This window comes from Ictalurus furcatus, chromosome 16 (genome assembly GCF_023375685.1).
Source record: "Ictalurus furcatus strain D&B chromosome 16, Billie_1.0, whole genome shotgun sequence".
NCBI classification, from domain to species: domain Eukaryota; kingdom Metazoa; phylum Chordata; class Actinopteri; order Siluriformes; family Ictaluridae; genus Ictalurus; species Ictalurus furcatus.
The window spans coordinates 17,154,739-17,170,990 of record NC_071270.1 but is presented as its reverse complement, the minus strand read 5'-3'; the positions used below and the strand labels follow the sequence as shown (position 1 = coordinate 17,170,990).

At 37.9% G+C, this 16,252-nt stretch overlaps 2 protein-coding genes across 7 annotated transcripts in view; one reads left to right on the top strand and one right to left on the bottom strand.

The window, feature by feature from the left end:
• The window catches only part of slc12a2 (solute carrier family 12 member 2), a 73,700-nt gene extending 67,927 nt beyond the window's left edge, over positions 1-5,773 (top strand). For all 5 annotated transcript variants that reach the window (XM_053644544.1, XM_053644542.1, XM_053644540.1 and 2 more), the window contains one exon: positions 1,894-5,773. In XM_053644544.1, coding sequence (XP_053500519.1) covers positions 1,894-2,029 — 136 coding nt within the window. In that variant the 3' untranslated portion in view covers positions 2,030-5,773. The remainder of the gene's footprint in view (positions 1-1,893) is intronic.
• Positions 5,774-7,394: 1,621 nt separating this feature from the next.
• The window catches only part of LOC128620215 (fibrillin-2), a 75,012-nt gene continuing 66,154 nt past the window's right edge, over positions 7,395-16,252 (bottom strand). For both annotated transcript variants that reach the window (XM_053644982.1, XM_053644983.1), the window contains 4 exons: positions 12,008-12,127; positions 11,251-11,482; positions 10,780-10,954; positions 7,395-8,189 (listed from right to left, as the gene is read on the bottom strand). In XM_053644982.1, coding sequence (XP_053500957.1) covers positions 7,815-8,189; positions 10,780-10,954; positions 11,251-11,482; positions 12,008-12,127 — 902 coding nt within the window. In that variant the 3' untranslated portion in view covers positions 7,395-7,814. The remainder of the gene's footprint in view (positions 8,190-10,779; positions 10,955-11,250; positions 11,483-12,007; positions 12,128-16,252) is intronic.

The following is a 16,252-nucleotide window of genomic DNA, read 5'->3' as shown; positions in this document are numbered from 1 at the left end:
TGAAAAACTGTGCTCTGGAATTATCCCCCATTCTTCATTCTCTTTTTCTTCTATCACTTTGTACTTCAACAATACCAGTCACATGGAAAACATCAGTTGTTATTCCTATTCCCAAAAAAACTCATCCAACAGAGTTAAATCACTACAGGCCAGTGTCATTAACTTCGATCATAATGAAATGCTTTGAGAAAATGGTTCAAAACATTAGGCTTCCATATGTTTCACCTTTTTTGGATTGCCTCCAATTTGTATATAAACAGAAGAGCGGTACAGAGGATGCAGTGGCTTGTGTCTTGCACTGTCTACTTCAACACCTGGATATTCCTGGAAACTATGCCAGACTTCTTTTCATTGACTTTAGCTCCGCCTTTAACTCAATTCAGCGTCATCAGGTAATCAAGAAACTACAGTGTCTGCAAGTCCCATTACCACTAGTACACTGGATTTATAATTTCCTTTCTAATAGATCACAAGTGGTAAAGGTGGACAAAGCATTATCGCCCATTATTGTTCTCAATACTGGTGCCCCTCAGGGGTGTGTACTTAGTCCACTTCTTTATATTCTCTATACAAATGACTATCAGAGTCCAGTCACCACCACTCATTACTTTAAATATGCAGACGATACTGCCATTGTGGCATTGCTTAATAAGGACAATGATTCTTTTTTGGACTATCAATGCTCCATAGCACATTTTAGTACATGGTGTGATGATAATTTTCTCCACCTTAATATCAGACTAAGGAACTGGTTTTTAGCTCTTCCAAAACACTGACCCATCCTTCCAGTACTACCATTAACGGAGAGATGGTTGAAAGTGTGGAGCATTTCAGATATCTGGGCATTATACTGGATAAACATCTCAACTTCAATCAGCACACTCTAGGTATTTACAAGTGCTGTCAACAGATACTCACAGTTATTCGTAAACTTAAATAGAAGTCTGTCCAGCCTAGTTTGCTTCTTCTTCTGTATCAAAGTATTATGGAACTGGTTCTTATGTATGGTGCCATTTGTTTTTTCCATATGCTAACAGTAACCAATAAGAACAAACTTTTGAAAATAACTAATTTAGCAAGAAAAATTATTGGTATTCCCACCCCCAATTTATCGGACTGTGTCAGTTCATATACGCTCTGGAAGGCAAATAAAATTTTGAATGACCCAAACCACCCACTTTATCAATATTTCAACCCCCTTCCTTCTGGCCGCAGGTATAGACTACCCATGTGCAGAAAGGCCAGCTATGGTAGGAGTTTTGTTCCTATGGCTATACGAGCGTTAAACACATAGGTACTCAGTCATTGTGATGCCAGATGCATTTGTTTTATGATGATCCTGATGTTTTTCCTTTTGTCCCCTTCTCCCAACTATGCCTGTGATTGTTTATGATGGTTTATATGTATGATGTTATGTTTTTGTTTTTGTACGCACCCACGGTGGAAACAAATTTCCTCTTTGAGGACCAATAAATTATCTATCTTATTATTATTATTATTATTATTATGTAATGGTGGTCTCAAATCAGAGCGACTGGTTGATTTCAACCTTCAAACTTAAAAAAATAAAAATAAAAAGTTCCAGCTCCTACCCTTCTCTGTATAATACGACACCATGTAAAATATTCTTGTTTAGATCCTTTTCCTTTTGCTGGTAATCTTTTTGAGAAGTGTCACAACGTTAAATAAGTTAAACGAGGACATTAATATTCGAACAAAACATCATTTTATTAGTGTTAGTAATGCCACGTCAGTGTTAGCTTTTGTACAGAAAAAGAGGGAAAAGTAATTACACGTGAAAAAGAAAAGCGTGTTGCACAATTCAAGCTGCTTTCAGTTTGCATGATGTCACCTTTAACTCTCTCTCTCTCTCTCCCTCTCTCTGTTTAACAGGAGTATGCCCTTGGCCAGAAAAGGGGCGGTATCCAGTGCCCTGTACATGTCCTGGTTGGACACTCTGTCCAAGGACCTCCCTCCGATCCTCTTGGTTCGTGGCAACCATCAGAGCGTCCTCACGTTCTACTCTTAAACGATTTGATTATCACTGATCCCGTAAAGCACACCTTGACGATTTTGCCGACACTTAACACAAATGTGCACACACCAACACAATGAAAGTAGATTACCTGGGACTGTCAGGTAACGAATGTGATGGACAATGCAGAGACTGCGAGCATCATCTTTGGCAAGCTCTTCGTTTTTGCTGCTCAGTGATGTCTGCCACTGAGAAATTACATGGAGACTGAAAACGAGAATTTTGGAAATGCTTCATCCAGGCATCGGAAAACAAGATGAGAACCTGTTCAATTATTTAAGGTCAATGTTTCTTTGGCTCATAGCTATCTGAGCATGAAGTACATATTGTTCTGATCACCATTAGCATCATTAGAATCATCACAATAAATTGTGGATATATATAGATTTTTTTTTTTTTTTTTGCTTTTTGAAGCAGCAATAATCACCCTGGGTTCCCTTTTCCTTACTTGGGAGAAAACCATGCAGAATGCTTTGCAACACCTTTTATAGCCTTATAGATGTGCCTTCCAGTTCAATCAAATTAGATTATTAAACTTTGCCCTGATGTATGCGCAAGTAAATGTAGATTTATTAGAGTACCTTTCAAATTGGGTATTTAAAAATTATTACATTTCAGTGATTTTTTTATTTTTTTAATGCCAGTGGACTGGCATTTGGCATTGGTTTCCACTACTTAGCATAAAAAAAAAAGGTTCTTGTTTTATTTTTGGTTTTTTTTTGGTTTTTTTCTGACCAGTTTTATTTATTCCCCCAGTTGCCTTTTATCCTTTGTTTCTTTCTTTTTCATATTTCAGGTCTTCCTTTAAACTGTGAACGGGTTTTAGTGTTCCTAGTGTAGTACCCTCCACTAATCCTGGATGTGAATTCAAATGTACGGTTGAAGGGCACTCTAAACAGAACACTGTAGAACTTGATCCCTCAAGGGCAGACGAACAGCCTATGGCTTTAAGATGACAGGTTCTTGTCTGAAAAGAAGTTGTCCCAAACAGCGGGACATCAAAGCTGCTATAAAGTGATGGACACACAAAGAACAATCAACCAAATATGATGTAACCTCTTGAACATGCATTTACCTAATTCCACAAAATCTGCAGGTTCTGCTATAGAGGATGACTTTGCCTTAGAAGTTAACAATCATTACTTCTGCTTTTATCTTATAAGCCATACTGGCTGGTTGGTTGATTGGACGATTAGCAGGTAAATGCAGATGTAGACAGATCAATAGATGCATGAAAACAGAATGTGTAACGTGTCAGTTGTCTTTTTTTTTTTTTTTTTTTTTTTAAATATATAAATTCCTTAATCTGTGTCAATTTTGTCTTCTCCCATAGAGTGGGCCATGTTTTTCATACAGTCCAAAGTTGTAGCTACAGAGTAAGCCTTTTCAGTGAACCACATCAATATCCTTGTCATTACCTGGACCTAAACCAACTCTCCTATTAATGTTACAGTGTACACAGTTGGAATCGACTGTTTCAGCATCCTATTGTTTTTAGATATGTTAGCATACAATTAGGGGCTTCCCTGTCTTGTATAGTTTATAGTGTAGTTCTCAAGGGCCTGTTCGAAGCCATTCTACAGGTTTCGGAATGTATTGAAAAGTAGACCGAGGGAATGAGAATGTTGTCCACGTGTCCGTGGTGATGTTGTACGGGATGCAGAAGTTCCTCTATGCAGGTGAACCGAGACGAGTGCTACTCATTTCCCAGTCATTTCTCATGACATTGATTTAGTAATAAAAAAGTGACTCCTCCAAACTCAGGATTGGATTTCCCGCCACCTGTAGTGCTTTTACCATTTATTGTTCGTTCTCAATTACCGTTTACATCATTCTTTGTCAACGGGACCAGACGAGACTGACATGGAAGATACTGATGCGAATTCTTTGACCAGAGGTCTAGCCAGTGAGGCATTGAAAAAAATGAAAGAAATTGACTTGGGGAGGGGAGGGGGGGATATTTGGGGGGTGGGATGAAATTCTACAACATACTAATGGTTAGTTACACAAATATCTCTGCCTCCTTTCTGCACTTACTGTAGTCTTTATAAAAATGTGATGTGTTGCTTTAAATGTCATTTGAATGTAAACACTAATGCTGAAAAACGAGCAGTTCTGTCCTCTGTCCGCACATTTTGGCAAAGTATTTTTCAAGCTTTTCTCTACAGACATGCTTAATAGTGTGATGTGCTTTGTTGGGCACTTTGTACTATAAATACCGACAAGACTGCATCTCAACAGTGTGTGTTCATCACCCATCGCCATGTGAGAAATCTGCCATGCACAATTGAATGAATATACTCATATTTATAACTATATATAAATATATATATATATATATATATACTCTAGTGTGTAAACAGAATGTGTATTTAGTGCGTGTGACACGTGTACAATGTACCAATCACCTACTGTGTGTTTGTACATAAGTGTGCTAAATGTACAGCTACACGTAGCTGTGACAGTAGAGGCTACTGTACCATGGGATAACTGGGCACTTCATATATGCCTTTCACAGCTGTTGTGTGCTAGACCTTCCAGATCAACTCTGTGTGTGTGTGTGTGTGTGTGTGTGTGTGTGTGTGTGTGTTTTTCAAGTTGCTGCATTTCTACCAACCTACTGGTCCATGTGTAGCCAAAGCCCAGTTGCTCTCAGTCCAACAGAGCTGGGAGCCATGATAAATGACGAAAAGCAGAAGTCAGCATTGTAGCTCCCACGTCTAGTTCACACTGTATTTCTTTACTAACTTGTAAATACATTCTAGCCTAACCAGATAAATTAAGGGAGTGGAGTAATAATGGCAAAAATGCAATCTGGAGAAATGAATATTTATTTTAGTTTAGATTTCTCCTTTTTGTTTTAAATGAATTGCATGTTGATTTTTTTTGTTGTTGTTGTTTCTTTTTGATTTCTTTTCAAACTTTTGTTCTTCCTTGTTTTTGTGTCTATATTTCTATCTTTTATATGCCTTTTAAAGAAGAGCTTTGGCAAGTGGTTGAGTTTTTGCTCAAGCGAAAAGGGTGGATCGATTTGGATCTTAGTTGGAAGAGTAATGTTTTGATATATTGTACTGTTAATTGTCACAAATGATTTTTCTAACATTTTAACATTTAAGGTTACCAATACTTTGTACATCTTTATTGCAATAAATAAAAAAAAAATCGAATGTAAATTCAACGTAAGAAATGTCTGTATTTTATCATTGGATTAATCGCCATCATGTACAACAAGGCCATCACTAGTATTCATTGTGGTTGGTGGAACAGCACTGCCATCGCGTGTTAGAGCACGAGACAAACGTTTCTGTTTCAGACTCATGCAGGAACATTGTGTCAGCTATAGGGGGAGCATGGAAACTACATGAGAACGTGCTAGTCCTGTCTTAAGATGCTCTAGACTCTGCACATTTTTCTGTCCAGCAACTATGAAGGCTTATGAGCTGGGTTAACGACCAAATAAAATTTCATAGTCATCCTAAAGAAAATTATTTAAACATTTTATTTATAAAATGTACAAAATGTTAGTTCATTTTTTTTTTTTTTTCTACAAATAGTGATAAATTCTTCATATGTGATTAGGAGTGTATTAACAAAGGGGCGTATTAGGATAAAATGCATCGAGTGAATTTCAATTATGACTATTTTTATAGCCTTTTTGTAGCCTTTCTCAATATTTAGCAATGTATTTATCACTTTAATTAAATGAAATTAAACTCATATTTCTGGATTTTCTCACCAGTTAAATGCTGTGCAATCTTTAGACCATGTTATATAAGCGTATACTGTATGTTAGGATTTTCATTTAAATAAAAAAGCCATTTCTTTTACAGAATAAATATTATACTCAAGCTTAATTAATTAATAAAAATATTTTCATTGAACAGAATGAATCAGAGACAGAATTTACAGTTAATTCTGCTTTCAATATAATTTAAATTGCAAATACACATTTATGGCAAATTAGCGTCTTAATAAAAAAAATAAATAAATAAAACTCCTGGACACTATTTAGCTAAATTCTACACTAAATCCAAAGTCTTTTTTTTTGTCTTGTAATATAGTATAGTAATAAACACGAATCGTGTTTATTCAAGCTTTCGTCTGTTTTTGGTTTATTCATGCATAATGTCCTCTGTCTAAAATAATCTGACTTTTTTACTTTATGCTATAACTGAAAAGACTTTATATATATATATATATATATATATATATATATATATATATATATATATATATATATATATATATATATATATATTTATATATTTTTTTTTTTTTTTTTTTTTTTTTTTTGAAGTTTTTCATAACATTTGCATAACATTTTACAAATAAAAATGGCCAGTGAAGTTGGCCACATTCATTTCTGTTGCATCCTTTGTGATCTAAATCTAGCTCATGCACATTAAATCAAATTTATTGTTATTGTTCAATATAAATTCAATCTAATCTGTCTTCCACAATAGTTCACTGTGTCTGTATATAGTCAACTGTATTTATATCAGATACTCATACTGTACTCACTAGGACCATTACTATTTTTTGGTGTTAATTAGCTTAATCGCACACTGAAAATATGAGAACCAGACAGGTTAGTTTGAGTATTTCAGAAAATGCTGATCTGATCTAATATTTTGACACAACAGTGGGCACAGGCTCAGCGAAAGTGGACAGGTGATGTTCTGAGATGCTTTTCTGTTCAACACTGTTGTAAAGAATGGTTGCTTGAGTTACCAGGGCCTTCCTGTCATTTTGAACAAGTCTAGTCATTCTCCACTGACCTCTTGCATCAACACGGCGTTTCTGCCTGCAGAACTTCCACACACTGGTTGGTTTTGGGTTTTTCTTTTGGCCCTTTTCTGAGTAAACTCTAGAGACTTTTTGTGTGTGAAATTCCGAGGAGAGCAGTAATTCCTGAAATCTCTAAACCAGCCCATCTGGCACCACCAGCCATGCCATCGTCAAGGTCTGTGAGATCACACTGAGATCTTTCTAATTCTGGATCTGACTGTTGATAGTGGATGGGTATTTTAATCCAACTCCAGTTGCAAGTGAACTGAATGTAAAAATGACTGAATATAAACACACACAATTTGGGGGAAATAAAGATTGTGTTCCCCCGTGTTGCTGTTCGTTATCTTATACTAGAAAGTGAACACAATATCTGAAAAAATATGAACTTGTCTTTTAACATAGCAGTGTATAAACAGAACAATCCTGGTTTTCTTGGTTTAGGTTTGTTGTTAGGTTTCTTGGTTTATGATTTTGGTCGGCAATTATGCATTTATATATATATATATATATATATATATATATTAGTAATGATAAATATAAAACCTATAATATATATACATTCATTAATATACACTTTGAATAGGAGTGTTCAACTGTCACACTTTTATGGATAATATTACATTAATAACCATTATATATCCATTATATATCCTGTCACCATTTTTAAAAGAATACAGCCATTTTAAAGACGTGCCTTTACCTGATGTTGAAGCTGCACCAGAATGATTGAATTGGATGAGACCATGTCTACAGTTTTAGCTTTGGCTCCTTCTTTATGGAAGGTGTGACCCGTAAATAGAGTTCATTTACATTTTAGAAAAGCACAATGAAATATCACTGTAGGTATACTGCAGGCACTTGTGTAAAACAACAACAAAAAAAATATCTTATTGCCCGCCAAACACTGATATATCAAACCTACTGCTGGTGTATTCATTCAGAATGAGAGCTGCTGGTTTTTGGTATGAGAGTGACACACAGTGCTGCTTTACTGTAATGTAATGTGCAGCTTCATGTGCAGGTTCTGTCCTAGCTCACCTGAGAGGTAGTCTCTGTCCCTGTTGTCCTCTAACTGCAGCAGCTCTGCATGATCATAAAGTGGAGAACTGCTGATCATCAAAATATAAAATCCTGGAATAGCTTTCTCAGGTATGCAGTGCAGGTAGGTGAGCTCCTCACGCTGCCGGAGTTGGAATATTTCACCCTGATTGCCTTCTGTGATGTTATAAGTGACGTGATGAATGAGAGGTCTGATGGCAGGCACCAGCTCCAGGATGTGCTCTTTGTTGTTGCATTGGGATATGTTGAGCACCACTAGCAGAGGCTGCTCCATGTCCACGCTGTCCAGGATAACTGGAGCTTCCTGCACAGACCAAAACAAAGTAAAGTAATATGGCTCAGTCTCAAGATCTCAATTAAAAATGAATCATTTAATATCATTGCCTAATAGCATAGACTGCACCAAGGTTGTAAAACTAATTTGAGGTGATAGGTCACATTGCACGTCAGTGACAAGTTGGCTGGACAAAAAAAATAAAAAATCAGTCTAGTGGACCAATGCAATCAATGTGTAAATAATAAAATCAGGGTTCATACAAGGTGCTTGAATTTGGCTTTTTGAAATTTAAGTATGGGTAAACTTTGAAAATAATCACTACATAACTGTAAAGTGTTTATTTTCAATAGAACATGAATACAATCCTTTCACTCAAAGAATGACACCCCGCTGCACTCTTCCCCCTCACCCTCCTCCTGCTCTTCACTCACTCGTTTTAACAGAGACCGCTCCGGTCCACTTCTCAGACCCCGCTTTTTCCTCAAAAAAGCACTTAGCGGCAAATCTAGCGACATTTTGGGCAAACTTTAGCTACTTTCTGTAGGCGGTGGTAGTGGTTAAGACAATGGACTTCTGACCAGAAGGTCATGAGTTCGAATCCCAGCACCACCAGGCTGCCACTATTGGGCTCTTGAGCAAGGCCCAATAGTCAACTGCTCAGTTGTATAAATGAGATATATGTAAGTCGCTCTGGATAATAAGGGCATCTGCTAAAATGCCATAAATGTAAATGTAAAGAGAATGGCCAGTAATACCCCACGAGCGCGAGGTCCTGCTTTCCTGCTGCAGGTACAGCTATATCTCTCTCTCTCTCTGCAGCTGTTCTGTTCTGTGAGAGCTGTTCACTTTCTCTCTTCTGATCATCCCTTGTCAAATAGATATAAAGGACTGACACAAGGCAGAATGCAAGAGACCAATACGACGTGATGACATAATGAGCGCATGACATCATCTAGTGACATTTAGCAACTTTCCATTGAAAGATGTTGGAACAGTGCTCCTGTCACTCACCTTGACGTTATGGTGAATGCCGGGGAAATGGAAATTTAGTCCAGCACGGCAGGAAAAGGCACCATATATGGGTATGTTTTATTATTATAGTTATTATTATAATTTATTTTGGAATTTTAAAAAGAAGAAATAAAGAATATATTTGATTGACATCTCTTGTATTGTTCTTGAAAACAAAAACAAAACATAGTGCTTGAAAAGTCCTGGAATTTAATTATGAAGCATCTATATGAACCCTGTAAAATTAGCTGTGTTTGATACGTAAGCGAGTTCATATCCAAATTCAGTTCTTTATTCCTAATGTTGTGTTCACTCTTAGTTCTCTGAGGACAATTCCATTTGCATGATTTACTATTTCATTGCTGTAGGGAACAATAGATGAAATATGTGGCACATTGAATTAGTTACTTGCCAGTTGTATGACTGTTCTTGAGTTTTTCCAATAGCGAGGTTTGTCTGTTTTCATTTATATCTACGTATTTCTGTAAATTTGGTTCATTTTGTAGATTTGAATTATGAGTCAACACAATATTGCATGGTATTGTGATACTACTTGGTATCGTGATACTTCAGCTGGTATAGTATCGTAAGATATCGTATCGTGATACCATAGTTGAGAGTTGAAGATTTAAAAAAAAAAAAAACACCATGTTTTTTTCCAATTTTCACCTGTGCAGTTTCAGTGAACCTGTACCCACTGTAGTCTCATATTCTTGTTCTTGGCTGAAAGGAGTGGAACCCAATGTGGCCTTCTGCTATTCAGGTTCAGTGTGGTGTACATTCAGAGATGCTTTTCTCCTCACCATGGATGAAAAGGGCGGTTATTTGAGTTGCTGTAGCCTTCCTGTCAGCTCAACCTAGTCTGGCCATTCTCCTCTGATATCAGCAAGGCATTATTGCCCACAGAACTGCTCTTCATTGGATATTTACTGTTTTCCGCACCATTCTGTGTAAACCCTAGAGACTGATCTGCAGGAATATCCCAGTAGATCAACAGTTTCTGAAATACTACAGCCCACCTGGCGCTAATAACCGTGCCACAATGCCAAAAGTCACCGAGATCGCATTTGACCCATTCTGATGTTGTGTGGCTGATTGGATAATTGCATGAATGAGCAGGCATTCAACTGTCCCTATTAAAGTGGCCGATGAGTGTATATCACTTTCTAAACAGATAAACAGACTTCAATTCCTTACCAATTTTTCTAAATTACGCTTTTACCATATAATAGCACCCTCCCTTGAACTATTCGATTTGTACGGTAATGAAATGGACATTGAATTTGGATTATATGTCAAATTTCTAGCTTGCTAATGAAGAATTACATTTTGTCAGTAGCTGTTTATGGCCCTAAGTGTTTTTCTCTATGTTGCCCCCTAGTGGAATAACAGATTAGCTCTTTTTTTTTTTTTAGAATACCTACTGTACAGTTCATAGGAGATTTTAATTTACAACACTGATTCAAAATGAACTTAATCTAATTAATTTAGATTAGAGAATTTACTGGGGCATGTGACTACACCTTCAATAAAAACCATCAGTGAAGAAATGAAGACATGAGATATCTATATTCTATATCTGCTGTATATTCTCATTTCTTTTTACCTCCTCTGGCTCTGTTTGCTGGATGGTGTGTCTCTTCCGGATTCCTTTCTTATGTGGACTGTTGACATTGCAATCATAGCAGTCTTCAGGAGCGAGTCTATTATCCTCTGCTGTACTAGCTGCACTGACAGATCCCAGCTGACCCTTTCCAAAGCCCAGACCTGAAACACAGTGCCTGTACACACAGGCAAATATCCTCATCAACCTCAAAATTCACACAACAGACAACATACAGGTATTAAAAGAGCACTGAAAATGAAACATCAGTAGCATCAGTATCATAGTATGAAATCACTAATGTTACGCTTCACAGTATTCATGGTAAAAAAATGGCTGTTTTAAAAGTGCTTAAAAACTGTAAATTATACGACAGCAATAATCAGCATTCGTCAGTGTACATAATGTATCTTACTATCCTAGTAATATCGCCCCGAGCCCAGATACCCTTTGCATGCCACTTGTCCTCCTCACCCTTGGCCGACCCTGTAGTATCCAGGAGGACAGCCGCATGTATAGCCTCCTTGGGTGTTGGAGCAGCCGTAGCTGCAGGGGTTTTTAAAGGAGCCGCACTCATCCACGTCCTGGCAGCTGCTGGAGAGCTGCTCGAAGTTGAATCCAGGCGGACAGGCACACTTGAAGCTGCCCAATGTGTTGTAACATGACGCTGAGCCACAGGTGCCAGGAGTGGAGCACTCATTCTCATCTACAACACAGACAAGTTAAGCTTTTATAAAGAGCTGTGTGGATGTGGTGTTAACATTTAGTTGCTTTTTTTTTTTTTTAAAGTATTTTATTCCTTCTTGATTATATACAGTATGGATTTCTTTATGAAAGACAGACATTACATAAATGAGGTTCCATAAGTGACTATTTTGCACAATCAAGTCACAATTTCCCTGTCCCATAGATGGTGCTGTTCTTCTATCTAATTAAAAACACACAACGTTCTAAACAATTGCTTACAATAAAAAACAAATGCCTCTAGTGAAGCATGTTTACAACAATATCACTGTTGGCAAGCTACTCATATTAAGCACACGGCTTTAAGGAATGTTATATTAAAGTCAGTGGTGAAGTAAAATATTTGTGGCTGTCAGCCTTTTGTAATAAAAGATAAGCGTGTGCGCATGCACACACACACACACACACACACACACACACACACACACACACACACACACACACACAGAATAAACACACTGGGTCTTCACTTATTTGTGTTACTCACCAACACACTGGTTCCACTGGTAGTGCTGGGTGTAGCCTTGGGGACAACTGCAGCGGTACCCCCCTGACATGTTGTCACAACCATACTGACATCTATGATTACTTGTACACTCATCAATATCTACAAAAAAGGGCAAAAAAAGGAGAAGAAATTCAATAACATTAACAACAAAATATTAACAGATCTGCATAGTAGGTGTCTTGTCAAGAAAAAAAGGTGTGTTAGCAGGGGCTTTTTCTTCTTATGCAGGTGGGAGTGGGCATTCAGATGTGAAGCTTAGAGGATAAAGAAAGGCCATGTTAATTAACATGGGAACATATTGGATGTGGCGACGTGCTCATGTGTTTGGTTTAAACTGGGCTTCGTTTATTTAATCGTTCATCTTCAGGAACTGCTTTAACCTGGTCAGGGTCGGTGTGGTTTAAATGATTTTTTAAAAATATTTTGGAATATACATGGTTGTTCTTCTGGAAGGTTCTCCTCTCTCCACAGAGACACGCTGGAGCTCTGTCAGAGTGACCATCAGGTTTTTGGTCACCTCCCCGATTAAGGCCCTTCTCCCCTGATCGGTCAGTTTGACCGGGCGGCCAGCTCTAGGAAGAGACCTGATGGTTCCAAACTTCTTCCATTTACGGATGATGGAGGCCACTGTGCTCACTGGGACCTTCAATGCTGCAGAAATGTTTCTGTACCCTTCCCCAGATCTGTGCCTCGATACAATCCTGTCTCGGCGGTCTACAGACAATTCCTTGGACTTCATGGCTTAGTCTGTGCTCACATGCATTGTTAACTGTGGGACCTTATATAGACAGGTGTGTGCCTTCCAAATCATGTCCAATCAACTGAATTTACCACAGGTGGACTCCAATCAAGTTGTAGAAACATCTCAAGGATGATCAGTGGAAGCAGGATGCACCTGAGCTCAATTTTGAGTGTCATGGCAAAGGCTGTGAATACTTATGTACATGTGCTTTTTGTGTTTTTTATTTTTAATAAATTTGCAAAGATTTCAAACAAACCTCTTTCACGTTGTCATTATGGGGTATTGTTTGTAGAATTTTGAGGAAAATAATGAATTTAATCCATTTTGGAATAAGGCTGTAACATAACAAAATGTGGAAAAAGTGAAGCGCTGTGAATACTTTCCGGATGCACTGTATAACCAACCAAACTAATTAGAAAGTACAGTCAAAAATAATTGAGGGAACAGGATCGGTCAAACTTGGAATGTTAAAATAAAGTCCCGCTCGTTCCTCTACTGCATATTTTCCATTGAACGAAAACAAAGACCGTCACTAATATGGATGAACACGCACATACCACAGCAGATATTAAATCTTAAATGTAAATCCTCATAATCCAGTTTACACCAGTTATACATACCATCAATTGTTCATATTATAGCCTAACATTTTATTGTTCAACTTTAATAATGTGGACATTTCGTTTCACATTTCAGCCTGTGATGTGGTAGTAGTGTTTCCTTTCCTGTTTCACAGATGCTCTTGTGGTATTGTAACAGCTTCATAAAAACCTAATGAGAAACTAAAACCTTCTCTGGGAATGCAAAAGAGCCTTTTTAGTTTCAAATGCTTCTAGAAAGGCAGCAGTTTCCAGGATAACACGAGCCACTGCTGCAGCGAAATATTAATGTGAACCTGATTCTCTGGCTTGAAGAAAGCTGGCGGTTTGACAGTGCAGCAGTTTCTCATATACTTAAAGAGGACTAAGGGTCTGTTGCTGCTAAACAGTTCATTGTTCATCCCGCACATTTCAGAGACCACGAAAGACATACCTAGTTTTTGAGAGACCTATAACCTAGTTTTATACATATGTGTAACAGCAGGTAAAGGGTTTAAAGCCGCGGGTAAGATCGATGAAATTCCCAAATTACTTATTACGACACAACTGTGCATAGTTTATGTGTTAAGGACATATCTACACAACCCTAAAAATGCTTCAGAACAGATCAAGAACAGAACACATTAAAAACTTTCCTGGACTCAAGTGAGTTGTTTAGCAATCATGAGACGCTTGATAGACAGTGCCAGCAGAAGAAAATGACATTCAGGCCCAGATCATTTTAGTTCAATTATGGGATGCAATTATATATCTCAAATGCATATAGCTGAACATTCAAACTTTAATGACAAAGATAAGCTAAACATTTTCTGCGTGTCACGCTACAAAGATGTGCACTTACAATAATTTTTTATTTCAGTTTTTATTTCAAATCTAACACCACGTAAATATTAACTTCTTACAATATTACATATGATGAAAATTATATTAGTGTGGTATGAAATCAGTTTGCCAAATTGTTAATGACTAAATTAGGTGAAAGCTTGTTGAACTCCTTAGATATTCCAAGCGTGTGAGTGTACGTTTGGCTCTTATAATGCTATTGCTGAATTCCTTTGTCACATGCTTTTAATGAGTTTGGCTGAATACAGTTCTAGGTCTCAGGGTTCATGAGTGTGAGAAGCTGTCCGACTGCACAGATGTTTAACGCTTCTGAACAAACGAGCAACACTGTACCGATCTGCACCGACCTTGGCGATACAACAACCTGGCTATTTCTCAGATCATCCACCTGGCTCTACTGCGACTCTACTGCAACGTATTAATAGATCTTTTTCATAATTTCAGATTCTGTGCAGTGGAAGACATCGTAGTTGGAAAGACATGACAGGTAATTATACAAATGAATGAGGAAAGTTAGTAAGTTTGTAGTCAAGAGGTTCACCTCAAACAACATGTGCATGGCTGAAGCAGGAAGAAATACAGCTTGTCACATTACTGAACAAGTGAGTAATTGAATGCTAATCACTATCATTCTTTGGGAGGAGTAAAGCCGCATGTGAGGAGTCTTCCTGTAAGCAAAAGAGGAATTAATGCAGATTGAAGCATATAGTTGCTATCAAAATTATTCAACCCCCAATGCAAATCGGGTTTATTGTCAAATTTTACAGACTGTCAGCTGTTTGCAATGAACAAATTAAACAAAAGCAACTGAAATAGTTCAACACAAAGAATGCTTCAAGTGATTTCCCCAAATTCAACTGTAAATGCAACTTACAAATGACTTCTCTAGTTTCAAAAGTATTCAACCCCTTCATGGGAAGCATCTTTAGTACTTTATAGAGCACTTTTTGCTGTTATGACCTGCTGCAAACATGATGCATAGCTTCTGGCAGTGTTCCTGAGGAATCTTAGCCCATTCCTCATGAGCAATGGCCTCCAGTTCAGTAATATTCTTGGGTTTGCGTGCTGAAACCGCCTTCTTCAAATCCCACCAGAGATTTTCTATGGGGTTCAAGTCAGGTGACTGTGATGGCCCAGTAGAATCTTCCAGGACTTCTTCTGCAACCAAGCCTTGGTGGAATTTGAGGTATGCTTGAGATCATTGTCCTGTTGGAAGGTCCAATGATGCCCAAGCTTCAGCTTCCTGACAGATGGCATGACGTTTTCTCCTAGGATTTCCTGATGCTTTAATGAATCCATCTTGCCTTCCACATGCTGCAGGTTTCCAGTGCCAGAGGATACAAAGCAGCCCCAGAGCATCACTGAACCACCACCATGCTTGACTGTGGACAGAGTGTTCTTTCTTCATTCTTCTTTCTCCAGACATACCACTGATCCATCGTGCCGAAAAGTTCCAGTTTTGTTTCGTCGCTCCACAGAACAGAATCCCAAAAGTTCTGTGGCTTATTTATGTGATTTTGAGTGACTTTTCTTGTGCTTTTGGGTCAGTAGTGATGTACGTCTTGGAGTTGGAAACCTTCTGTGTTTAGTACATGCCTTACTGTACTCACTGAAACCTCAGTGCCTGTTGCCACTAAGTCTTTCTGCAGGTCTTTTGCAGTCACTCGAGAGTTTTTCACAACCTGCCTTCTCAGAAATCTGGCTGCAGCTGTTGATAGCTTCCTTTTTCTGCCCTGTCCAGGTATTTCATACATTTCTGCCCCTAGCCAGTTCAGGTATTTCATGTGTTCCAGGTCAAGCACACCTGGTGCAACTAATGAAGCTCTTGATTAGTTTCATCAGGTGTGCTTGAGACAACACCTGTTTTGCATATTTGTGCTGTTGTGAGGGATTCTGTTCAGGGGGTTGAATACTTTTGAAACTGGAGAAATCATTATAAATTGCATTTTCAGTTGAATTTGAGGAAACCACTTGAAGCATTTGTTGTGTTGAACTATTTCAATTGCTTTTGTTTGATTTGTTCATTGCAAACAGCTGAAA